General features: G+C 37.9%; 2 protein-coding genes across 2 annotated transcripts; both read right to left on the minus strand.

Moving 5' to 3' along the window:
- On the minus strand, positions 1 to 16,885 carry mccc1 (methylcrotonyl-CoA carboxylase subunit). Its single transcript, XM_089117679.1, has 19 exons — positions 16,604 to 16,885; positions 16,096 to 16,139; positions 15,882 to 16,015; positions 15,462 to 15,557; positions 15,252 to 15,373; positions 13,951 to 14,098; positions 13,760 to 13,881; positions 13,570 to 13,681; positions 10,815 to 10,896; positions 9,167 to 9,294; positions 8,479 to 8,662; positions 6,159 to 6,268; positions 3,574 to 3,790; positions 3,412 to 3,498; positions 2,342 to 2,391; positions 2,060 to 2,197; positions 1,873 to 1,980; positions 543 to 614; positions 1 to 464 (listed from the first exon to the last, which is right to left on the minus strand). Exons 1-19 carry the CDS (start codon positions 16,657 to 16,659, stop codon positions 342 to 344), a joined length of 2,133 nt encoding a protein of 710 aa, XP_088973805.1. The 5' UTR covers positions 16,660 to 16,885; the 3' UTR covers positions 1 to 341.
- Positions 16,886 to 17,562: 677 nt separating this feature from the next.
- lamp3 (lysosome associated membrane protein 3) lies at positions 17,563 to 22,522 on the minus strand. Its single transcript, XM_039689782.2, has 6 exons — positions 22,327 to 22,522; positions 21,901 to 22,100; positions 19,446 to 19,565; positions 19,259 to 19,331; positions 17,885 to 18,055; positions 17,563 to 17,790 (listed from the first exon to the last, which is right to left on the minus strand). The coding sequence occupies exons 1-6, from the start codon at positions 22,505 to 22,507 to the stop codon at positions 17,651 to 17,653; spliced, it is 885 nt and encodes a 294-aa protein (XP_039545716.2). The 5' UTR covers positions 22,508 to 22,522; the 3' UTR covers positions 17,563 to 17,650.
- Between the last annotated feature and the right edge of the window lie 4,633 nt (positions 22,523 to 27,155).

The raw sequence follows: 27,155 nt of genomic DNA on the forward strand, positions 1-27,155 counted from the left end.
TTTAATAGAAAAACAAACCGTTTAATGATGAAGGTTAAAAAGAGAAACAGATTCTAGACATTTCCTCCAGTAATCAAACCTACATCAAGGCACCTTATTCACCTCCAATGACAAACATCAATATTCAAATCAAATAAACCAAGGAACTACAGAAACACTGAAGTTATTAGGGAGTGAATTCCACATGAAGAAAGCTACAGGTAACAGGTCTGTGTTTTTAGAGAAGAATCTTCAAAAGATCCAAACTAAAGTGTAGTGCTTGATCTCTGAGTCCAGGTTCGGGACCTCCAGCCGTGTGTGTGTGTGTGTGTGTGTGTGTGTGTGTGAGCGTGTCTGTGGGTTTACTCGGCTCCGGCTGCCTCCTCTTCCTCCATCTCCACCAGCGCTGCGTGCCGGTTGGCCTGCGAGCCCTCCTTGAAGAACACCTTCTTGATGACCCCTGCTTTGGGTGCACGGATAGTGTGCTGCCCAGAAGAGGAGGACACCATCAGGTGGGTTATGGACTATAAAGTGCACTCAAAGAGAAAGTGACAGAGTCTCACCTCCATTTTCATGGCATTCATCACCATTAACGGATCTCCCTTCTGGACCGAGTCTCCGGGCTTGACTAGCACCTACAGACACAGCAGAGGCGAGATCCACAAGCATGACGAGAACAAGAACTCTTTTTTCAAATAATATACATTGCAGAATCAGCTCTTTCTCACAGTATCTGAAATTGAAAAACTGCTCTGATTGGTCAGATGACCCAGTCTGTTGTGATTGGTCTACTCTGCTCTGATTGGCCAGATGACCCAGTCCGCTGTGATTGGTCTACTCTGCTCTGATTGGTCAGATGACCCAGTCCGTTGTGATTGGTGTACTCTGCTCTGATTGGCCAGATGGCCCAGTCCGCTGTGCTTGGTCTACTCTGCTCTGATTGGCCAGATGGCCCAGTCCGCTGTGATTGGTCTACTCTGCTCTGATTGGTCAGATGACCCAGTCCGTTGTGATTGGTCTACTCTGCTCTGATTGGTCAGATGACCCAGTCCGTTGTGATTGGTCTACTCTGCTCTGATTGGCCAGATGGCCCAGTCTGTTGTGATTGGTCTACTCTGCTCTGATTGGTCAGATGACCCAGTCCGTTGTGATTGGTTTACTCTGCTCTGATTGGCCAGATGGCCCAGTCCGCTGTGATTGGTCTACTCTGCTCTGATTGGTCAGATGACCCAGTCCGCTGTGATTGGTCTACTCTGCTCTGATTGGTCAGATGACCCAGTCCGTTGTGATTGGTCTACTCTGCTCTGATTGGTCAGATGGCCCAGTCCGCTGTGATTGGTCTACTCTGCTCTGATTGGCCAGATGGCCCAGTCCGCTGTGATTGGTCTACTCTGCTCTGATTGGTCAGATGACCCAGTCCGTTGTGATTGGTCTACTCTGCTCTGATTGGCCAGATGACCCAGTCCGTTGTGATTGGTCTACTCTGCTCTGATTGGTCAGATGACCCAGTTTGTTGTGATTGGTCTACTCTGCTCTGATTGGTCAGATGACCCAGTCTGCTGTGATTGGTTGACCGCTTACAGCACATGTCAGAAGCGAAATGCCAATCTGAATTTCAGCTCTGGATCTTCCTCAGTTTTTGTTAGACAGTGATACAAACAGATGGTGTTTGTTTCACCGTATCAATTCCAGCACGAGTCCTCATCCTCATGAAGTGCATTAAAGTGGATTCAGAAGAGCATAATGGGGCACTTTAATTACCATTTTGGCTCTAAATGTGACCTTTTTTACACATTATGTTCAGTATTCTATGATTCTTGACACACTACTCTAGTCTGGCATACTATAGAGAATGTACAGTACACAAACTTAAACCACAGCTGCCTTAAATACCTTTTCGATAGTGCCGGTCATGGGTGCAATAGCGCCACCCTGTGCACTGGCGCCACTAACACCAGCCAGGAACTTGGGCACCGGCACATCCACCTGAGCACTTCCCTCCTAAACGAGAAAAAATAAAGATCATACACAACCTTGACATGAAAGCTGAAGCGAAATTCAAAGGGTGAACGAGACCCACCATTGAAAAGATGTGTACAGTGTTGTCCAGAATGACCAGTTTGGGTCGGGACAGAACCCCATTCACCGAGCAGCACAGGAAGGTCACGCCCCCCTCCAGCTGCAGCTCCCCTGACACCTGGAACACCTCACCTCCAGTCTGACAACCAAACAACACACAGAGACCTTCGTTATTTTGAGCATGACTGAGACTGTGAAATCTCGGAAAAAAACCCTGCTATTCTTTCTGATCTGGGAATGCAGATGTGCATCAACATCTTTACAGTCTACAAACATCATTTACCTCCATAATGTACGTCCCATCCGGATTGAATGTAACAGCTACTGCCACTTCTGTAAAAGAAATAATAAAATGAGTTAAATCTCATCAGAGACAAAGGAAATGTCCAGGTCATATTTACCCACAAAATCTAAAATATTATATTTTTCTTAAAGAAATCTAAGCCTATTTAAGACAATTCGTTTTTTGTTTTTTGTTTTTTGCATTTTGACATTATTTTATATGACAATTACACATATTTCCTGCTTTTAATGTCATTTATAATACTGTAACACACAAATAATGTAAACTGTAATGTATGCATTACTATTACAGTAAGTGCCTCTAATCAAGTGAATCGAATATTTTGGTAACACTTTACAATAAGGTTTCATTAGTTAACTAAATTAGTTCAATAAAATAAAACACTTTTACACATTTATTAATCTCAGTTAATGATAATCTCGACACATACTAAAAGTGTTTAAAATCAAAAGTTGTATCAGTTAACATTAGCTAATGAACATGAACTAACAACAAACAGTTAGTACTTAAGTACTGTAATGAATGTATTGCTAATTGTTAGTTAATGCATTAACTAACCTCAACTCTAGGAACCTTGGTGTAGTCTTACCAATATTTTAAAAAAAACATTAACTATAAATACACAATATACACTTATATGTAATAGCACTCTCTACTACAGAACAGAGAAAACATGAATTGCCGGAAAATTCGGTCAAAGAGTTGATCATGATTAGCAGGAGCTTGACCCCTGACCTTTCCCAAATGTGTGACATTAATCAGAACATGTATAACTAAACCACTGAATAAATCTAAAGTTAAAAAGACTAATATTGCAATATAAACCCTGCATTGTATAAAGGTAGCTTGCAGTAACGACTGCATAGTAACAACATAGTAATTACAGAAGTAATATAACAATAATTATTTGTGAAAGTGTGATCTTAATTACTGAATTTATCCTATAAAAATCTACAAGAATGCAAAATATGTGTGGATGACGCTCCTGTAGATTTGTCAAGAGTTAACTCTTCTCCTGTGTGTGTGTGTGTGTGAGCATGCACACTCACTGTTGTCCCCCAGCTGCAGTGTCAAGTTCCTACAGTGCAGGACATTGAGTCGTCTCCCGTTACTGGAGGCAAACGGCGAGTACATGTCTGAGGAAGAGGAAGCTCAGGTTAACATGGTCTCACACACACTGAACCGATGAATGAACAGAGAACCGCTCTCACCGCTGGACCGGTCCCTGAACTCCTCGGTGTGCCGCTTCTCTCGCAGCAGCAGGCCCAGAGCGGCCTGACACAGCACCGTCCCGCTCGGGCTCCGGGCCGCCGGGAACAGCTGAGCGTAGTGCTGCGGGATGAAGCTGGTGTGGACGTTCCCCGCCGCGAACTCTGGGTGCCCCGAGAGACTCAGCAGGAAGTCGATGTTGGTGTTCAGACCCACAATCTGTCAAACAAACCATTACAGAAAAAAAAACATGAACGGAAAAACACATACTTTGCACATGGTTTTGGAACAGTTCCCATGTGATCACAGTTGTTATCACAGAATAAATCCTGATCGGGACAGGTCTTGTGACACCCTGAAGGGGTTTATTCTGCGATAACGACCGACTGCATGTGCATTATCCGGCTTATTACCAGTGGTGGAATGTAACGAAGTACAAATACTTTGTTACTTTACTTAAGTACATTTTTCATGTATCTTCACTTTACTTAAGTAGAATAAATAGTGCATACTTTTTACTTTTACTTCGTTACATTTTGCAGCAATTATTATACTTTCTACTCCACTACATTTCTACAACTTCTGTTACTTTTTCATTACATTTTCTGATCAGTTTTTCCCCTGCCAAAACGTAATCTGACCGTCCGTTCGTTGCACGTTTGTCTCACCAGTGGCGTTTGGTTGCCATAGATATATCAACCTGGTCACACTAAATGCGTCTCGCACGCAGTGTGTTTATTGTGCAATTTATACGCAAAAACTTGTTTTTATGTGCATAGGAAACACACCGTTTGGTTAGGATTATGGCAAGCCAAGAGGTTCAGAATTACACCATAAATTAATCGCGTTTACGGCCAAAGATAGTTATTAATATATAGTAAGGATAAGCAGGATGTGCATATTGTCTAATTGCAAGCTTGTTTCTGGTGACAACATTTTTTTTCCATAATTATTGAACATCATTATAGGAGTATAAGGTGGAACGAGTTAGAATTAAATGTTTTATTAATCATTAGAAAAAAATAGACATTAAGAGAATAAATTGTTATGCAAGTACTTTTACTTTTAATACTTAAAGTACATTTAAAATCGGTTACTTTTTTACTTTTTACTTAAGTATGGTTGTCATTGTGTTACTTCTACTTTTACTAAAGTTAATATTTATCTGTTTATTTGTAATTTTACTTAAGTACTGAGATTCAGTACTTCTTCCACCGCTGCTTATTACACAGCTACTTCCTACTTACTTAAGTCAATAATTGGGCACAAAATGATAAAAGGCTTCCACAAACAAAAAAAAGTTACTAGCAACAGAACATCCTGTGGAGAAATCCAGCTTTTAAATGTTGTTTATATGTCAATGTGGTGTTTCAAACATGCTTTAAGGCAAACCATGTGTAAATTCATAAGTCGATAGCATTGCTGAGTATTTCCTCCTTAAAACTGCAGTGAACCCGTTTATTATTTTATAATCCAATCCTGGCAAGAAGATAAACACAGCAACAATATTACAGTACTATTAATAGCCGTGTAATATAATAATAATAATCGAGGAATAAACTACACAATGATTTACTGCATTACTCAACTGTTTAGCTGCAGTATTGACAATGAACAATGGACCTTTTTCGCTAATGTGACCAAACCTTATGAACTTTTGAAGAGGGTTATAACAAACACAATTAAAAATTAAAGCTGCAAGCAGCGATGAAAAGGGCCCTCGCACCCGTGCCGCCACCACCCGGCGGTTTTAGGAAAACAGAGAACGGTGGGCAGTATGTAATCATAATAAATATAGGAGGACTATGTCAAAGGATTTGTATTTGCAAACTTCCTGCTACCAGCAGGTGGCGCTATTGCTATAAACAAATATGAGCATGGTCATGTGTTCAGGACAAGTGTCTTATCAAACATGTGAAGTTTGGAGCAGATCGGACATTGTATGCCTAAGTAACTGCAGGCTGTCTGTGGACATCGGAACTGCAAGCAATATTGACCTATATGACATATTCATGCACAAATCACCAAAAGGCTGAAATCGGGCACACCCTACGACGGAAACTCAAGATCTTCGCAATTTAACGTCGCAAAGGCCTTAAGATTACACCCACCAAATTTGAAGAGGATCAGTTCAAAATTGTAGGAGGAGTTCGTTAAAGTACAACATCAGGAAATTACGAAAAGTGCACAAAATCTAGGAGGAAGTTCAAAATAGCTGACTTCCTGTTGTGTTTAGGGCTATGCTCCAAGAGACTTTTTTGTAGGTATTGGGTTATATTACATGTATGTACCAAATTTCATATCTGTATGTGAAACGTAGAGCCGGGGCAAAATGTGGGGGCAATAATTTACATTTTGAAAACCATATCACACGTAAATTTTCACCACTTCTGAAGCGTGTGCAAAGTTTCATGAGTTTTCAAGCATATTTAGGCCCCCTAAAAAGCGATTCTTTTACTTTTTAAAAAAGTAAAAAAAACATTAGGGTCCGGTCCTCTCACCATTGGTACTCAGGCCGTAAAAATTGTTACTTAAAATAGATACTAAAGCTAGTAAAATATGATTGTGGATGAGAATGTATGCTTACGTTGTATTGTCGAAGACAGTATCTGAGTCTCTTCAGAGCAGCCGAGCGATCTTCTCCCCAAACCACCAGTTTCGCGATCATGGGGTCATAATGAGCCGACACTTCATCGCCTGGGACATTATGAACAGACATACAGCATTACCAACCAACATTGAGCTAAATCACATGACCTGGACCACAAAACCAGTCACGATAATCGCACAGGTTCATTTGTGGCAATAGCCAACAATACATTGCATGGGTCAAAACAGAATCGTTAATCATAATCCATGAAGATATCAAGTAAATTTCCTACTGTAAATATATATGAACATGCACAAACAAAACATTTTTTGCACCCTCAGATTCCAGATCTTGTCCAAATAAACATCCTAACAAACCAAACATCAATGGAAAGTTCATTTATTGAGCTTATTTATTTATTCATGATCTCAATATCAAAACCTTTACCCTTGTGACTGGTTTGTGGTCCAGGGTTACATTTATGAATGACAATCATTAACTAATAATACCTTTATTGTAGAATAAATATGAGTCACTATCAAGGGCAACACATAGCACTGTCAATTTAACACGTTAATTTAAAAAAAATAGTTTAATTAAAGAGAAAAAAACACTACATTAAAATAATGAACGCATCCTCCCCACCCCAGAATAAACAAGCCAAAAGCGCGTCAGACGCAGATACGATGGAGACGCTCGCGTTCGCTCTAGGATGATTGCCAAGTCGTGGCTCAGGAAAATACATTCGTAATATATTGGACTTTTAAAGTGGCCTATTTAACCTGTTGAGACATGCATTCACAAGAGCTGTGTTTGTGGAGTTTTGCACAGGTTGTCTGTAGATGTGCTTTATTTTTGTAATTCTGCTACAGCAGGTGCCATACTTCACCTTTAAAAAGCTAGCTCACCTAAAAACAAGAAGTCTGTCATCGTTTACTCGCCCTCATTTCAAACTTGTATAAATGTCTTTGTTCTTCTGAACACAAAGGAAGATATTTGAATATATTATGGTAGTCAAACGAGATCTGCTTGGTTACAAACATTCTTCAAAATATGAAAAAACGAAAAAAAGAAGACATTTACACAAGTTTGGAATGAGTTAACAATGACAGCATTTTCATTTTTGGGTGAGCTATCCCTTTAACATGTTAACTGTCAATCCGCTTTTTTTTAAAAATGGAAATGCTCATTTCGAACTTAAATGGTTGTAATTGGAATATAGACGTAAGGTGGTCTCGTTTTAAAGAAGACATGGCCGATTTTTGTCGAAGTGAAATAAATTAAGAAAGTGAAACGTAGAAGTTTGAGTTTATGGAAATGTATAAATGTAAAAAAATTAATTCTTCATATTTTATATAATATATAAATTTTCAAAACCTGGGCTACTCTAAAACTGCAGAAAAATCAAAGCCAAAAATCTGAACAAGTTGTGTTTAAAAATTTAGGTTGATATCTCAAAAAATGAGCTTTCTGTGCGATTTTGTTTGGGTGCAGTACCGAACGCTTCCACTAGGGCACAACCAGACTCCATTACTGCCCATATAAGGGCGCCGCCATTTCCATATGCGTTTTGAGTGATCTGAACCATCATTTACACAATTTTCATACAATTTATGAAGTAGACATCCTATTCAGAAGTAGTATGGGAAGTTTGACAGATTTTGAACCTCTAAGAAACACATAAAAGAACACGCATGTGCGTTATAGCTTCCCGCCACATCACAAATGGTGATTTTTTTTAAAAATATTTAAACATTTTCAGACCTTTTTTCTAAAATAATTGAATGGATGCAATCTTTTGAACTCTTGGCATGAAAACAAACTGAGGTTTCTACCTTTTTTCATGTTCATTGATATTTCAAAATAAAGGTCTGAACACGCTTTATGAGTATGCCAATTTTCTTGTTGCAAAGTGATAGATTACGGCTCCTGTGTAATTTTAGTTTTGTAAATCAGTCACCAAATATTAAAACTACAGATTGTAAGCTTTCAAATGATATATAGTTTGTCACTATTACTTAAGGTCTTTTCTAAGATATTATTGTTTTAAAATATAATGGCAAGCGTCCTACCTGTGGGACGTGACAGTTAAGGGGTTAAGAGTGAATTTCACGAACCGACTCTTACAGTGCAACCCAATTAATAATTATTTGGATTATGACAATATGCACACACTCCCAAAAATATCATTACCATGATACAAAAACACCAGAAAAACAAATTCTACTATTTTTAAGGAGGGAAAGCAATGCTATTTAAACTATAAAAGAAAAGCCATATCTGAATGCATTAAGTGACTATGGTGAGGGTGACACACCTTCTCGGACGCCAGTCTCTATGCGTGTGCACGGGTCCCCCGGCGGCGTGGACAGGTGCCGCAGCGGCCCCGCTCCGGGGAGGAAGTCGTTACTGGGGTCTTCAGCGTAGATTCTGGCTTCAAAAGAGTGACCCCGCAACACGATCTGCTCCTGCGTGAGGGGCAACTTCTCCCCCGCTGCCACCTGAGCGACAACACATGTGTTATTTGCAGACACTAACTAGCGAAGCAATCAGGCGTCACTGTGACCCCTGGTGGACACAATCTGCAATGACTGTTTCTATTACTTGTGAAAGATGTGATCCTGAACCACTAAACCAGTCACATGGGTCAGGTTTTTAATATTGAGATGTATACATCATCTGAAAGCTGAATAAATACGCTTTCAATTGATGTTTGGTTTGTTAGGATGTTTATTTGGACGAAAAAACTGCAAAAAAATCAAAACATTGAAAAAAAAAAAAAATCTCCTTTAAAGTTGTGCATTTATGCTCGTGATTGAGCTGCATCCACTCACACAAATAAATGTTTTATATATTTACGGTAGGAAATGATCTTCACTGAATATCCCAATGATTTTTGGCATGGATGAAAAATGGATAATTTTGACCCATGCGACCCATGGTTGGCTATTGGTTTTGTGGTCCAGGGTCACGTGTGTGAATATCTTGAGCGTTTGGAGTCTCACACGCAGCTGCCACTCCACCAGGTCTGTTCCCGTGATCATCTCCGAGACGGGGTGCTCCACCTGCAGACGCGTGTTCATCTCCATGAAGTAGAAGTTGTGCTGCGCGTCCATGATGAACTCCACAGTTCCTGCTCGGCCACAAATGAAAATGATGTCATCGTATGGTCAATAAAACCGGTTATTTCCTTTAAAGAGGCCATCATCAGTCAGTCATGATTTTACTAGAACTAGTTTCCCTGCTTGAATGTTATATTCTGTTTAGAAACACTGACACTGATATAGAGAGTAACTCCCGCAGGAGGGACGGATTCATGCTCAAACTGCAACATTACACACTAAAGACAGATGAACAGGGACAAATCCATAATGGGTCTTTAAATAATTAGATTTTACTAAAGGGATAGTTCACTTTGAAATTAATTTTTGGTATGTTTTATCTTACCTCAAGGGCATCCAAGATGTAGGTGTCTTTGTTTCCACAGTATTTTCAATTTTGACATTTTTAGGTCAAACCGTTCTTGTCTGTCAGTCATATAATGGAGGTTTATGGTCACCACCTCAAAGAGCATGCACAGAGAAGTCCAAATTAAACACGATTTAATGACTCGTAAATGTAAGTACACATTGATGGCCTAAGACACGAAACGAGCGGTTTGTGTGAGAAAACGAACAGTATTTATATCGTTTTTACCTCTTGTAACCACAGCCACAAAGCACCCGTGCCTTCAGATCACTTGGACGTGGCTGTGGTTACAAGAGGTAAAAACGATATAAATACTGTTTGTTTTCTCACACAAACCGCTCGTTTCGTGTCTTAGGCCATCAATGTGTACTTACATTTACGAGTCTTTAAATCATGTATAATTTGGACTTCTCTGTGCATGCTCTTTGAGGTGGTGACCATAGACCTCCATTATATGACTGACAGACAAGAACGGTTTGACCTAAAAATATCAGAATTGAAAATACTGTGGAAACAAAGACACCTACATCTTGGATGCCCTTGAGGTAAGATAAAACATACCAAAAATTAATTTCAAAGTGAACTATCCCTTTAAGAAATCTTATAGTAAAATTATTTATTATAAACTCAATAGATATTATATGTTAAAAAAGGCGATATAAAAACTGTTTATTGGGCAATATACATGACTGCTTGGGGTCAGTGCATTTTTTTAAATACATACACATATGTTCACTATATGAAACATGTCATTGTGAAATATTATTAAAATTTAAAACGGCAGTTTTCTACGTGAATATATAGTGAGTTTATTCCTGTGATAAAGCTGTATGTAGAGTCACATGATCCTTCAGAAATCACTCTAATATGAGGATTTCATGATCAAAAAATATTTATGATTATTATCAACGTTAAACAGTTGTGCTGCTTCATATTTTCAGGATTTCTTTTATGAATATGTTCAATAAAACAGCATTTATTTTGAAATAGAATCTTTTGTAAGATTGTATCTGTATTTACAGTCACTTTTTGATTTAATGCATCCTTGCTGAATAAAAGTATGATTTTTTTTTTTCATATAAATACAGACCCCAAACTTTTGAATGGTTGGGAAATGGGTACATATAGTCATCACACTAATGCTGTCATCAGCTGAAACGCATCACATGACATCATCATCATCACCTGCTCCAACATAGTTGACTGCTTTGGCTGCCCGCACTGCGGCCTCTCCGAGCTTCTGCCGGACCTCAGGACTGATGCCTGGCTGCACACACACGCACGCACGCACGCACGCACGCACGCACACACACACACACACACACAAAGCAAGGTCAGTTACATTAAATGGATAGTTCACCCAAAAATGCATATTAACCCATGATTTACTCTCCCTAGGCATCCTGCACTTTTATGATGGATAGACGCACTTTTATGATGGATAGATGCACTTTTATCATGAATAGATGCACTTTTATCACGGATAGATGCACTTTTATGATGGATAGATGCACTTTTATGATGGATAGATGCACTTTTATCATGGATAGATGCACTTTTATGATGGATAGATGCACTTTTATCATGGATAGATGCACTTTTATGATGGATGCACTTTTATCATGGATAGATGCACTTTTATCACGGATAGATGCACTTTTATGATGGATAGATGCACTTTTATCATGGATAGATGCACTTTTATGATGGATGCACTTTTATCACGGATATATGCACTTTTATGATGGATAGATGCACTTTTATCATGGATAGATGCACTTTTATGATGGATAGATGCACTTTTATGATGGATAGATGCACTTTTATCACGGATAGATGCACTTTTATGATGGATAGATGCACTTTTATGATGGATAGATGCACTTTTATCATGGATAGATGCACTTTTATCATGGATAGATGCACTTTTATGATGGATAGATGCACTTTTATCACGGATAGATGCACTTTTATGATGGATAGATGCACTTTTATGATGGATAGATGCACTTTTATGATGGATAGATGCACTTTTATCATGGATAGATGCACTTTTATGATGGATAGATGCACTTTTATGATGGATAGATGCACTTTTATCACGGATAGATGCACTTTTATGATGGATAGATGCACTTTTATCATGGATAGATGCACTTTTATGATGGATAGATGCACTTTTATGATGGATAGATGCACTTTTATCACGGATAGATGCACTTTTATGATGGATAGATGCACTTTTATCATGGATAGATGCACTTTTATGATGGATGCACTTTTATCATGGATAGATGCACTTTTATCACGGAAAGATGCACTTTTATGATGGATAGATGCACTTTTATCATGGATAGATGCACTTTTATGATGGATGCACTTTTATCATGGATAGATGCACTTTTATCACGGATAGATGCACTTTTATGATGGATAGATGCACTTTTATGATGGATAGATGCACTTTTATGATGGATAGATGCACTTTTATCACGGATAGATGCACTTTTATGATGGATAGATGCACTTTTATGATGGATAGATGCACTTTTATCACGGATAGATGCACTTTTATGATGGATAGATGCACTTTTATGATGGATAGATGCACTTTTATGATGGATAGATGCACTTTTATCATGGATAGATGCACTTTTATGATGGATAGATGCACTTTTATGATGGATAGATGCACTTTTATGATGGATAGATGCACTTTTATCACGGATAGATGCACTTTTATGATGGATAGATGCACTTTTATGATGGATAGATGCACTTTTATCACGGATAGATGCACTTTTATGATGGATAGATGCACTTTTATGATGGATAGATGCACTTTTATCATGGATAGATGCACTTTTATGATGGATAGATGCACTTTTATCACGGATAGATGCACTTTTATGATGGATAGATGCACTTTTATGATGGATAGATGCACTTTTATGATGGATAGATGCACTTTTATGATGGATAGATGCACTTTTATCACGGATAGATGCACTTTTATCACGGATAGATGCACTTTTATGATGGATAGATGCACTTTTATCATGGATAGATGCACTTTTATCATGGATAGATGCACTTTTATCATGGATAGATGCACTTTTATGATGGATGCACTTTTATCATGGATAGATGCACTTTTATCACGGATAGATGCACTTTTATGATGGATAGATGCACTTTTATCATGGATAGATGCACTTTTATGATGGATGCACTTTTATCATGGATAGATGCACTTTTATCACGGATAGATGCACTTTTATGATGGATAGATGCACTTTTATCATGGATAGATGCACTTTTATGATGGATGCACTTTTATCATGGATAGATGCACTTTTATCACGGATAGATGCACTTTTATGATGGATAGATGCACTTTTATCATGGATAGATGCACTTTTATGATGGATGCACTTTTATCATGGATAGATGCACTTTTATCATGGATAGATGCACTTTTATGATGGATAGAGGCACTTTTATGATGGATAGATACACTTTTATCATGAATAGATGCACTTTTATGATGGATGCACTTTTATCACGGATAGATGCACTTTTATGATGGATAGATGCACTTTTATCATGAATAGATGCACTTTTATCATGAATAGATGCACTTTTATCATGCATAGACGCACTTTTATCATGGATAGATGCACTTTTATGCACTTTAAAACCGAAACGTCCATTCACTGCCATTATAAAGCTTGGAAGAGCCTGGACATTTTTGATATAACTCTGATTGTATTCGTCTGAAAGAATAATGTCATATACACCTAGGATGACTTTAGAGAAAGTAAATCATGGGGTGATTTGCTTTTTTGGGTGAAGTATCCCTTTAACACCACCAGCATATATCATACCCATACAGGATCAGACTGCAGATGCCGAATGAGTGAATGAGTGTGACTCTTACCCCGGGAGCTTCCTCTATGATCTTCTGGTGTCGTCTCTGGACGCTACAGTCTCTCTCGAACAGATAGACCACATCACCACACTGATCTCCGAACACCTGCACCTCCACGTGTCTAACGCAACAACACACACACATCACATCACACACATCGAACTATGTGAGTGACACACACTGGATAAACCAAACAGACCTGGGGTTCTCCACAAACTTCTCGACCAGCATGACGTCGTCGTTGAAGGACTTGCGAGCCTCTCTCCGAGCGGACTCCAGCTGCTCCAGGAACTCTGCTTCCGAGCGTGCGATTCGCATTCCCTGTGGGATCAAGCAGCGGTTTCAGACGAGCATAACACTACACAATCCTTCAGTGAAAACACACGCCACCTTTCCTCCGCCGCCGCGCACTGCTTTGATCATCACCGGGTAACCAATCCTGGCCGCCTCGCTCTGAAGCCGTGCGTCTGATTGGTCCTCGCCATGGTAACCCTCAATGATTGGCACGCCTGCAGCTGACATGATGTGTTTAGATGTGCTAAAACACAACAAACAAAGATGTGTTTCTATTGCATAAATTAAAAACAAGACACTTTAATGTTGGTTAGAAAAGGGCTGCTTCTGAAATTTTAGCATACTTTTTATTTCAGAAATAATATACCTTAAAATAATATATTAAGCGTGAAGAATGTAATATTAAATGTAATTAGAGTGCTTTTGACCCATTTGAGCAGGACTTAAAAACGTTTCATTTAATTTCATGATTCTATATTGTCTTTGAAATACATTTAAAAGGTTGCGGACTAAGAATTTAAGCATTATTTAGAATTTTGTGAAACTAAAAAGTAGATTTTTAACATATTTTATAGAGCTGGGCAATGATTAATCGCGATTAATCGCATCCAAAATAAAAGTTTGTGTTTACATAATATATGTGGGTGCACTGTGTATAATTATTTAGTATATATAAAATACACACACATGCATGTATATATTTAAGAAATATGTGCATGTATATATTGTATGTATATTTATACAAAATTTATATTATATATAAATATTAATATTTTATATATAAATAATACATTTCTCTGAAATCTATACATGCATGTGTGTGTATTTATATATACAAAACAATTATCCGCAGTACATACATGTATTATATAAACACAAGCTTGTATTTTGGATGCGATTAATCTCAATTAATCATTGCCCAGCACTAATATTTTAATATAATTTCTATACAAATTTGTGCGTCATCTTTTTGTAATTTAGTACATTTAAAATACATTACCTTTAAAAAGTATTATTGAATAAAACACAACAGTTAAAATTATAATCAAGTAGTTCACATTCTAGTACATTAAGCACTTCTTTAAAGCATGTCAAAAGATTAAAACAATGAGTTTAAAATGTACTTTACACTCAAACCTTTCTTTTGAGTGCACTTTTTAAGAGTACTTAAGTGTGTTCAGAAACAGTTTTGAGAGTGTACTTTATGTAAGTTGAATATTTCAGTAATATTATATTATCTGCAAGTACCTTTTAAAAATATACATTTTAAGATTTGAAGTACACTACAAGTGCACATTTAACACAATTAAACATACTAATCTTTCACAAGAACTTTTTCTAGGGTGCACAGAAACATCAAATATTTTTGCACGTTATTATGATCAAAATAACTGTACCTTTTGATTCCCATGTCCCGAATGGCTGATGACGGTGGCCCGATGAAGATGATGCCTTCTTGTTTGCACCGTTCAGCAAACTCTGTATTTTCCGACAGGAAACCATATCCAGGATGGACCGCCTTCCCAAAACAACAATAAAAAAAGAGAGATTATCATATGATATAATAAATGTCTAGTTGAGAAAGGTGTGTGTTGAGGTCAGCACACCTGTGCGCAGGATCTCTTGGCCACGTCCAGAATCTTGTCCATGCACAGGTAACTCTGCTGGGATGCCGCTGGCCCGATGTGATACGCCTCGTCCGCCTGAGTCACAGAGGACACCGCAGAAAATGCTTAAATATGTCATTTTGGTGATCAAATATGAGTTTTAAAGGATACAATTGGGACTACAATAAGTGTATTATTTTCTGTGATAAGTAACTACTGTTATGATAAGGAAATACATTTGAATTCAGAAGTTAAAAGTGCACTTATCATAGAACAGGTCAATGTATGTAATGTGAAAATTGGATTTTTTTATTTTTGGAAACGCATATCATTGACTCCTTCATCCACACGTTCGATCTATCACCCATCAACCACTTGTGAGGTGTGTGTAGTGTGTGTTAGTACGCAGGGTTTGCTCACCATGGCCACATGCATGGCCTGTCTGTCTGCATCACTGTACACGGCCACAGAGCGGACACCCATCTTCCTCGCCGTCCGCATCACACGGCACGCGATCTCCCCTCTATTGGCGATGAGGACCTTCTCAATCCGGCCTGTGAGAGAGAAACACCACTGTAAATAATAATCATAATCATAATAATCTTAATAACAGCATCCATGACGGGTCTCTTACCCACAGATGCATGTCTGAAGGATCCTTTGGTCCAGATCAGAGTCCTGCAATGAAGAGAGCAAGAGATCATGAGCACTGGGTTTAGTAAACAGTGACAAGGGCAAACACGTCTGCAGAGGTCATGACCTCTTTGTATAAGGTCAAACATGCAGATATATCACTTAATAATACTGCAAAACATCACACACACATATTGATAACTGTTCACTATAAGCTCATCTTCAGTCACCTTGAACAAAACAGACATTCATAAACAATCACACGTTATTTTGACCCATAACGTTACATGACTTCACGGCAGAATTTAGTCAAAGATATTAGTGCAATGAATATTAGTGCATTAACGTTATTTTAGAAGAGAAATGTAACGTTAGCTACTTCACTTCAAGTTTGAATGTCATACTTCTCGACTGATGCAGACACTGAACTCTGAACACAGACAACTTTAACGAACACCTAACGTTATATCTGCTCTTAAAATGATATAATAAAGAAGCTTGTGACTTACAGCAGATGTTTGTTTATATCTCTGTTGATGTGAGTTTTCAGAAACACTGCAGCCATGTTTATTGTTAGCGAATGACAAATGTAACTAACAGTTACTCGACTCCTGCCCCAAAACAGCGCATTTATTTAATATATTTCATCGGTTTTACAGCTCCATTATAATAACATTCATGGAATATTTCCAAACATGAATACTCTGTCAAACTAATCCGTGTGAAATGGCATTTAAACGATCATATAAGTGATGCTACGTGTAGCGGCAGCAATAGCGAACACATTAAGTTTGTCCTCTTTATGTTACCGTACTGACAGCAGCCAATCAGAAGCGAGAGATTGGAGGCGGGGACTGACGTATGTTTAGGGATTATGGGATATGAAGTCAAAACAAAAAGAGGTTTCATCGTTTCATTCAACATAGGGCAACTTGAGAGCATAATGATTTATGAATAAATACATTGAATAAATGTTTGTGTGTGTGTGTGTGTGTGTGTGTGTGTGTGTGTGTGTGTGTATATATATATGAAGAGTTCAGATGCAAAAGCCTCTAAATGCCATTTGAAATTTTCTTCTTTAATGATGAATTTTATCAAACCTGTATATTTAAGTTCAGTAATTTCACTTAAATAACAATTAATAGGTAATTATCATTGCCATTTAAGTGAAATCACTGAACTTAAATACACAAGCTTGAAAAAAATGCTCATTCTAGAAGAAAATTTTTTTAAATGGCATTTAGAGGCTTTTGCATCTGAACTCTTCATATATATATATATATATATATATATATATATATATACACACACACACACACACACACAAACATTTTTATTCTAACACCATTTTACAAAGAGTGTTTTATATTCACATGTAACACCTGCATTTCAACACGACCCAAAATCTTCAGACATCAGAATGAAAAAAGTGACATTTGCATTATAATGAACACATCGACAACAGCAGTTAAGTCACTCGTATTTTAATTGTTTACAGACAATATCCACACACTGTAAAACAATGAAATCTGCTGATTGGTCTCCACTCTGCACGCCTAGAGCTGTTCGTAGCCTTGGCCCCGGCGCTCTCGCACCAGCACATACGTCAGGATTGCGATCAGGCAAATGGCGGCAGCGACACCCCCCAGGATAATCGGGATCACACGTTTGTTGTAATCCGCCCAGCACTCAACCTCTGAAATTAAGTCACGATAAACCATCTTACTCTTGGCGAAACAGGATGATAGAATATAATTGATCACGTTTGATTAAATGTGAATTATATTGACCTTTGCCGAACGCTCCACTGGCGAGGTCGAAGGCCTGGATCTGCAGCGGCACCAGTTTGAGTCTGAGGTTGCTGGACAGTATCAGAGTCGTCTCAGACTTGCACTGGAAGCTCAGGCCATTTTTTGCTAAGAATAGCTTCTCGTGATCCACGATTCCAATGTAGGTTTTATCTGTCGATTCAATTTGGAAAATCTTGTTAAATGGTAATCATGCTCATAGAAATAAAATTCTACTAAAACAACAATGATTAGTCCTTATGGAACTAGAAACAAAAGAAAGAAATGAGGCACATTATGATATTTTCATGATTTTTTTTTTGACCAAATCTTTTTATATATATATATATATATATATATATATATAATTTTATTTATATATACGTATATATATATATATAAATATTAGGGCTGTCAAATGATTAATCGCGATTAATCGCATCCAAAATAAAAGTTTTTTTTGTATATTTTGTATATTTTTGTATATTTAAGAAAAAAACCATTTAGGTATATAATATTTATATTTATATATAATAGAAATTATATATAAACCTATATACAGTATATACATGAAAATATTTCTTAAATATATACAAGCATGTGGGTATTTATATATATATATATATATATATATATATATATAAAATAATTATACACAGTGCATCCACATATGAACACAAACTTTTATTTTGGATGCGATTAATCGCGATTAATCGTTTGACAGCCCTATATATATATATATATATATATATATATATATATACACTTTTTTTTTGGTGTGAAATATGACTTGACATGTTTTTGTAACACTCACTCTTAGTTTAAACGACACTGTTTTCAACTAAAAACGTAAAAACTTTTTACATGTGTTTTGGCCGTTCATTTACATAACAACGACATTTTGAAGGCCTGAAAACACAAACTTTTGCAGGTTTTGAAAACGATACGATTATCGTCTATGTGTAAACTACAAAAACATGAATCTGTGAAAACACTGGCGTCATGTATCACGTGTTCAGTCTATAGGCGCGCGGTTTCTTTACAAAGTGACATCACCCCCTACTGGCCTGGCATGAATAATACACAGTCGTTTTGATGGATTCGTGTGATTGGGGAACGGTTTGACAACGATGTCATCTGTACGCAGAAAACGCAAAGGAAAAACATTTCCATTTTTAGTACATTGATGTCATTTAAACCTACCTGTGTTATGCATGTAAACATTGTATGCTTAATTTCACGATAAGTGCGTGATTAAGTGCTCAAAAAGGGAGCCCTAATAAAACGTTTTTTGTTTTTAATTGGAAAATATTGTTGTGTAAACGGCTGTATATCACAGGGTTCCTGATGTTTTCCATCAGTGTAATTTATACTTACTCTGGCAATTTTTACAAGTGGGGACAGGCATCAGAAGACCTGTGATCTTCTTCACATAGAAGACATTGCCTTCCTGCAAGGGTGGCGAAATACTGAATTGCATGTTCATTAAGGCTAGATGTTATGCACATATTTTTACAGTTAAGAGAAACGTGTCATAAATGCACACTGATGATACTGTAGGTACCTTGATGAAAGTGAACTCCAGATTTCCACCAGCAAAACTCAGTGAGAGAACAGACTTTTGGTTCAAACAGTATCCCGAGGCTTGTGTGGAGCCGGGGTCCAGGTTGAAATAGTACTTCTTCTGGAATACAAGTTAAAAAATGTGATTAATGGATGCTGGAAATCAAATTCCTATAAATGAACTATATCAAAACTATTGGGATCTAAAGATCAAGACACACAAATTGGGTGTGACTGATTGGAAGCAGCAGAAAATGAAAAGTCATATTTCCAAAATGTACCGCTTTACTGAATGCATGGACAGGACATAGTGAAAAAGATATTGGTTGAAAACTTGGTAAACAAAATTGTGAAAGTTCTCGAGACCCCAAAACTGGCATTTACATCAACAAACGTGATATACAAGTGGAAGTAAATAAATCTAAGCTGATTATCCCAAAATTCAGTTCATTTGAAATGCATCTCTTAATTGTGAAAAAAGTACACTTTATTGCACACTTTAAAATCATGAATTATTTCACAAATAATATACTTAAATGTGAACTAAAAGTAAAGTTAAATTAAAATTATTTTAATTTAAAATAATTATTAGGAACACCACTCTAATACTGTGTTTGACCCCCTTTAGCTTCAGAACTGCCTTAATTCTACGTGGCATTGATTCAACAAGGTGCTGAAAGCATTCTTTAGAAATGTTGGCCCATATTGATAGGATAGCATCTTGCAGTTGATGGAGATTTCTGGGATGCGAAGCTCCCGTTCCACCACATCCCAAAGATGCTCTATTGGGTTGAGATCTGGTGACTGTGGGGGCCATTTTAGTACAGTGAACTCATTGTCATGTTCAAGAAACCAATTTGAAATGATTCGAGCTTTGTGACATGGTGCATTATCCTGCTGGAAGTAGCCATCAGAGGATGGGGACATGGTGGCCATAAAGGGATGGACATGGTCAGAAACAATGCTCAGGTAGGCTGTGGCATTTAAACGATCCCCAATTGGCACTAAAGTGTGCCAAGAAAACATCCCCCACACCAATACACCACCACCACCAGCCTGCACAGTGGTAACAAGGCATGATGGATCCATGTTCTCATTCTGTTTACGCCAAACTCTGACTTTACCATCTGAATGTTCAACAGAAATCGAGTCTCATCAGACCAGGCAACATTTCTCCAGTCTTCAACTGTCCAATTTTGGTGAGCTCTTGCAAATTGTGGCCTCTTTTTCCTATTTGTAGTGGAGATGAGTGGTACCCGGTGGGGTCTTCTCCTGTTGTAGCCCATTCGCCTCAAGGTTGTGTGTGTTGTGTCTTCTTCACAAATGCTTTGCTGAATACCTCGGTTGTAACGAGTGGTTATTTCAGTAAAGTTGCTCTTCTATCAGCTTGAATCAGTCGGCCCATTCTCCTCTGACCTCAAGCATCAACAAGGCATTTTCGCCCACAGGACTGCCACATACTGGATGTTTTTCCCTTTGCACACCATTCTTTGTAAACCCTAATAATGGTTGTGTGTGAAAATCCCAGTAACTGAGCAGATTGTGAAACATTCAGACACCAACAACCACGCCATGCTCAAAATTGCTTAAATCTCCTTTCTTTCCCATTCTGACATTCAGTTTGGAGTTCAGGAGATTGTCTTGACCAGGACCACACCCCTAAATGAATTGAAGCAACTGCCATGTGATTAGTTGATTAGATAATTGAACATATGTTCCTAATAATCCTTTAGGTAAGTGTATATATATATATATATATATATATATATATATATATAGTTGATTTACCCCTAAAATGCTTTTAATCCCAAATGGTTCATATTCATACGTTAAGCATATAAGTTAATAATATATTAATAATTAGCAATTATTTTTAAGTTGATTAATAATATCCCAAAATCCAGTTCATTTGAAAGGTATCTCTCATGAAAAAGATACACTTTAGCACAGTAATTATCACACAAAAAAATGTACTTTTAAAATAATACTTATGTATGTATTGTGTGTAAATTACCATTATATGTAATTAGCTGAAATTTATAGTGTTTTTGACTCACTTAAATACATCTTACTTTAATAACAACTTGTAATTTGTAATGATGAATCTGTACATTTAGTATTAACCTGTAATAGTAGTCAACATTTTAAGTGAATCAACAAAGTATTGTTCAAAATTCATGTAAAACTTTGATGAAAGGTTTCAAATGTTGACTATATATATATATATAATATAATATATTGTTGCTTTATTACTCCCAAATGGGGCATATTCATATGTTAAGCTCCAAAGTTGGACTCTTAATGAATCTGTCCCAGTTGAAAGCTATTGTACCCCTTCTGCACATATAGTCGCCTGACAGCGGAGTGAGCCGTTGCCAGAGTTAGTGGTGAGTTCTCACCCCGAGAGGAATATGCTGAGAGCTGGAATAAAAGTGCTGAGAGCATAACATGCTTACTTTGTTCTCTCTCACCACATACTCCCCTCCCAAACGGGCCCGCACACACACTTGTCCTTTAAGGTTCTTGAGTGTGTAGGTGGACTGAGGCGGGGCCGTCTCTTTGGGCTGCAGGACGGGTCTCTTGGGAGCATCTCTACTGTTGACGGCAGGATCTTCATCGCTGGAAGCCGCTGGGTTTGAAAGGTCAAGAGAGCTTCCTGTAAGCACAACGCAACGGGGGGCTTCAAAGAGCAGCACTCATGAAGAAGTGTTAACCAACACAGAGGCATCACACGCAACTATGCACGCTGCAAAATCAACTCAGTGTTGCTTTGTGCTTCTCTGCAATTACACCACAAAGTTTGCAAATCTAAAAATGTTCTCTCATTGTAAATCACAAGTTTGTGGAATAATTAGATTCAAATGAAATGCAAGTCGACTCACCTAGCCAATGCAGGGAAGACAGCATGAGAAACAGAGCGATGGGTCGGCGTGTGCGAGTCATGTTGTTGGGTCGCAGAGCAGATGCTGGTCTAGATTCGGCGTTTAACTGATGTCCATGTGGTTGTGAAGGAGGACACTTATGCCGCAATGCTGTCAGCAATTGTCTGACAACAGGAAGCATTTAGCCAAGCCCACAATTAGTTCACCAAGTACTGATATGAGTAATGACTCTATATTTGTGTAGTTTTTTTTATTAGATTTGGGTTTTGGGGAATCTAGATGACTGTGCGATGAAAAGCAGGAGCACGGTTGTAGAGTCGGGGGGTCTGGACGTTACTGGTGCCAGTTTTGGAGTCTGAGCCAAAACTGTGTGTCACTCATGCTTTTATGTAGATGGTTCAATGTCACAGCAAGCACCACTTCCACCACTTTACATTTAAAAACTTCCACAACATCATCATCACAAGTTTATTAAAAGGATAGTTCATCTAAAAATGTTGTCATCATGTCCTCAGCCTCATGTTGTTCCAAACCTGTATGAGTTTCTTTCTTTCTGATGGACACAAACCAAGATATGTCGTAACCATACAGTTGCTGGACCCCACTGACATTCATAATAGGACAACAAATGCAATGGAAGTCAATGGGGTACTGCAACTGTCTGGACCAACATGAGGGTAAGTAAATGATCACAATTTTCATTTTTTGGGGTGAACTATCCCTTTAACTGTGTTATGTTCATCTGCAGCAGTTCTGAATTTGTAAGGTGTGAACGACGAGCAGATTGCCCAGACAAGTCTGTTCACACTTACTGTGCTCTGTTCACTTTTTTACTTCCCTTCCCACTTTAGTTGGCGGCTCTTCTTTCTTTTTCTTTTTGTGTTCTTTTTTTATGTTTTGTGTTTTCTTGTTTCTCGTGTTTTTATTTGAAACATTTTAGAAAATACTGAAAATGAGAATGTGCAACCATGTTGTAGCATAATTTTAGAAAAAAAAGTGACATTATCTTACCAAAAAATACTACATTTATGGATGAATGATGTGAAACTATTTTACTGTCAAGTTTATTACTCAAACATACAGTATATATGTAAATCATTCAAAAACCTTTCAAATTTCTGAATTAAAAGTTTCGAGTCTTGTTTTGTGGAACAATGCACTAACACAAAATATTGTTTGTAAAATTAAAAAAAAAACTTTCCAACATGCAGATCGTCTTTTTGATGCCAAAATCCATGGTTGAACCTTTTTAACCTTTTGTTTTTATGCTAGGGCTGCACTGATTGGGGTGATTTTGTAGGAGAGTGAATATGCAAATAATAATAATAATAAATATAGCTGCAAGCAGCGATTACAGGCTCAAGTTGGTGGAACCGCCACCCCGGTGCCTTTAGCGTTACTGTGCATGACGGGTAAGGGCTCTGCAAAAGTGTGTGTTGAGGACACATATCAAACACAAACAATACATGAGCAACCTTCTGAAACCTAAAATGAAAAATGAGACACCCTATACAGTCTCATTGTCACAGTGTTGGGTTTGTGTTCCCCAGGTGTCCACTAGATGTCCTTCTTCCCCACGGTGTCATTCACTTATGAACTACATTTCCCACAATCCTTGCCTTATCGTTGCACTATGCTGTTCCTTATCACTGATCATTGCATTTCCCCATTATCGTTGACTATTCCCTGTGTATATAACCCTCTCTATTTCAGTGTGTGTTACAGAGTCCTTGCATTTATCACGCCACTTCTGATGTCCTGTTTTCCTTGCTTCTTGTTTTGTTTCCTGTATGTTGGATTGCCTTTGGATTTTGAGCCTTGCTTGGACTTGTTAACGATTTTGGATTATCCTCAAATAAACTACTGCTTTTGGATTTAACCCCTGTTTCCTGTGTGTGGATCGTGACAGAAGGACTCTCTTATATTTGGGACTCTCTCAGTCATTCCTGAATCGATTGCAGCTGGTTCAAAATGCCGCTGCTAGACTTTTCACCAGCATGAGAAAGAGTGATAGAATCACCCCAACTCTAAAATCCTTTCAATGGCTACCAATCAGATTTCGGATCGATTTTAAGACCTTCATTTTAAAAATTTTAAATGATCTGGCACCCTGCTATCTGATCTTATTATTCTGCACCAGCCAGTAAAGAATCTGAGATCGGCAGATAAAATATTGCTCCAAGTGCTGCGGCCCAGACTCAAGCGGAAAGGACTTTTCGACAGATGGTCCTATGGAATACTTTACCTCTCGCCATCCGCTCCATCCCATCGTTGCATTCTTTTAAAACGGCACAAGAAAAGCACTTCTATAGCTTGGCATTTAAAGGGTTAGTTCACCCAAAAATGAAAATTCTGTCAGTATTTACTCACCCTCATGTTGTTCCAACCCCGTAAGACCTTCGTTCATCTTCGGAACACAAGTTAAGATATTTAAGATATTAAGGTCGCTCCTGCATACTAATCCATAGGCTTCTTGAGGGAATGACACTTGCTGGCATCAAAAAGTCATCAAATACATCGTTAAGCATTATATGGAAATTCACCTTTGGCTAAGCCACGCCCTAGAATGTAGAATGTACAACTCAACTTAACCTATATAGGTCCATTTATAGTCAATCAATAGTCTGTCTCTGAACGGTGCTTCAATAGATCGCAACAAAACCAACAGCTTTTTTTTTTGCCTTCTGTTCACAGATGCCTCATGGGAATGAAGGGGTTTGTAGTTCCGTGGCTTTCCTACACGTTCTGGGGTGCGTTTCCCGAAAGCATCGTTAGCCAACTATGATCGCAAGTTCCGTCGTTACCAACACATGTAGAGTTACCAACTTGCGACCATAGTTGGCTATGCTTTCGGGAAACGCACCCCTGTTTGGTTGATGTATTTGCAGTTCATGATATTATGAACATTTTTGGGATGCTGTTTTTTGCATTTTGGTCTTACAGTATATTACTACACTGTTTTTGCATTTTTTTTTTCAAATACATTGAAAATAGATCAAAAGAAAGCCCTTGAATATGTCAAATTTACTATGCAATTTTAATGCATGATTATTAATTAGTGCTAACAAAGGTGGTGTTTTAGTGTAAAGTGTACATTTTAGTGTAAACTTCTAAAGCAGGACTTTCAACTTTTTATTGCCTAAGCATTTCATGTTAAAACCTAACAGAATAAAAATATCAGCAACCATAAAAGAATCCGTAGCTGCGGCCCAGTTCTGGTCCAGATGAGGAGAAAACAGAGCCGTTCCAATATTGGCCCGTTGTGCCAAAAGACAGAGAATTTACGACGTGTCTGGGCCAGATCTGGGCCAAATGAATTTTGCTATCTTGTAAGGACCCAACCAATCAATTCTCAGTGCGGGCGGGCTTTTATCTCCACTACTCCCGAACAGAATCAATCAGAAATGACTTTGCAAGTTACTTGCTATGGGTGATGTTAGGAAGTGATATTCAGTTTGCTACATTTTTAATGATTACAGTAAAGCTAAACTTCAACATTTTAGCTGTAAAATGCCACATGCAGTCGCTAATATTAAGAAATATGTTGAGCTTTTACTTTTAAAAATGTTTAACGTTACAGTTAATGCTTACAAACTTTGAAGATTTTGAATACAGAAGTTATAATGGTGTAGCCTATTTTCATTTAGATGTGGTATTATTATTTGTACAGTATAGCTTAATTACTGCATAAATTAATTAAGATTATTAAGTAATACATTAATTTTAAGACAGCATGGAATAGATTGTAGAATATGCTGTTAGCTATCATTTGGATGGTATAGTATTATGAGCCACAATTAAAGTCATGTGACGCTCATGCCAGGCGACAGGCGTTATTGTTGGGCCGTTTTTTAGTCCCAGTCCGTCCCTGGCTTAGTGTGTGAATTTAATCAGCCCAGTGACAGCAGATGAAAATTATCTGTTTATATTACACTAATTAATGTGTGTTGTCATCGACAAATAAATAAATACACAGTTTATATATATATATATATATATATTATAAGACTCACACGTTTAACAAAGTAAAAATGAAATATTTTAAATGACAAAACATTTTGCAAATAAGCAACATAAATAATCCATTTGGTCTGCGCCGCCTGGATCCGACTGTCGGTCGTTGACTTGGATCGCCATCCGCTGCTTGTTTTGTGAGGCTGACCTGTCCACTCCGGCACTGTCCTGTTGAAGGAACAGACATAATCATGTAACACTGACCAGATTTAATGAGGGATTCTTACAGAAAATCTAAAGCCGTATCTTTTTTTTAATCATTTTGAAATATAAAATGATTTGAAATGAAATAAATTGAGGTCCTAGAAAACATAGTAGCAAAGGTAAAAACAATGTTTACTGCATGGGTGCTCCATGTGAGGAGTGTGTGAACACCTTTGAGGCAGACACTGTGCTTCCTTTGGGGACCCAGCAGACACAGGCGCTCCCTGTGAGGATCTGGCGGGCACAGGCGCTCCCTGTGTGGATCTGTCGGGCACAGACATTCCCTGTGTGGATCTGCAGTCCCAGATCTGAAGTCCCGAAAAAATCAGGACAGTCCCGAAATCTAAGCTATTGTCCCGAATCCTGAAACTGGCCTTAATCGTCCTGAAAATCATACTAAAGCAAAATCTTGATATAAAAACATTAAAAACTGTTGAGTCGTCCAGCAGACACTTGAGGACAGTGAATGTGCAGGATTGGTTACAAGGTCGTTTGTGACGTCAGAAACACCAGCGATTTCAAACCGTGTTTTTGAGACTGCCTTTGGTTCACTGCAGATTTAAGGAGAAAATACTCAGCAATACTGTCGACTTATGAATTTGCATATGGTT

This window comes from Pimephales promelas, chromosome 2 (genome assembly GCF_988280905.1).
Source record: "Pimephales promelas chromosome 2, fPimPro1.hap1.1, whole genome shotgun sequence".
Lineage (NCBI taxonomy): Eukaryota > Metazoa > Chordata > Actinopteri > Cypriniformes > Leuciscidae > Pimephales > Pimephales promelas.

Excerpts from the sequence above, each read along its gene's own strand:
- mccc1 (XM_089117679.1), bottom strand. The coding sequence starts at position 16,659 with ATGGCTGCAGTGTTTCTGAAAACTCACATCAACAGAGATATAAACAAA. Across the intron at positions 2,198-2,341 it reads ATGGGACGTACATTATGGAG|ACTGGAGGTGAGGTGTTCCA; the intron begins GTAAATGATGTT and ends TTTGGTTGTCAG. Across the intron at positions 1,981-2,059 it reads CTGTACACATCTTTTCAATG|GAGGGAAGTGCTCAGGTGGA; the intron begins GTGGGTCTCGTT and ends TTTCTCGTTTAG.
- lamp3 (XM_039689782.2), bottom strand. The coding sequence starts at position 22,507 with ATGCTTCCTGTTGTCAGACAATTGCTGACAGCATTGCGGCATAAGTGT. Across the intron at positions 19,566-21,900 it reads ATGTGGTGAGAGAGAACAAA|AAGAAGTACTATTTCAACCT; the intron begins GTAAGCATGTTA and ends CTTGTATTCCAG. Across the intron at positions 19,332-19,445 it reads TGGAGTTCACTTTCATCAAG|GAAGGCAATGTCTTCTATGT; the intron begins GTACCTACAGTA and ends CCACCCTTGCAG.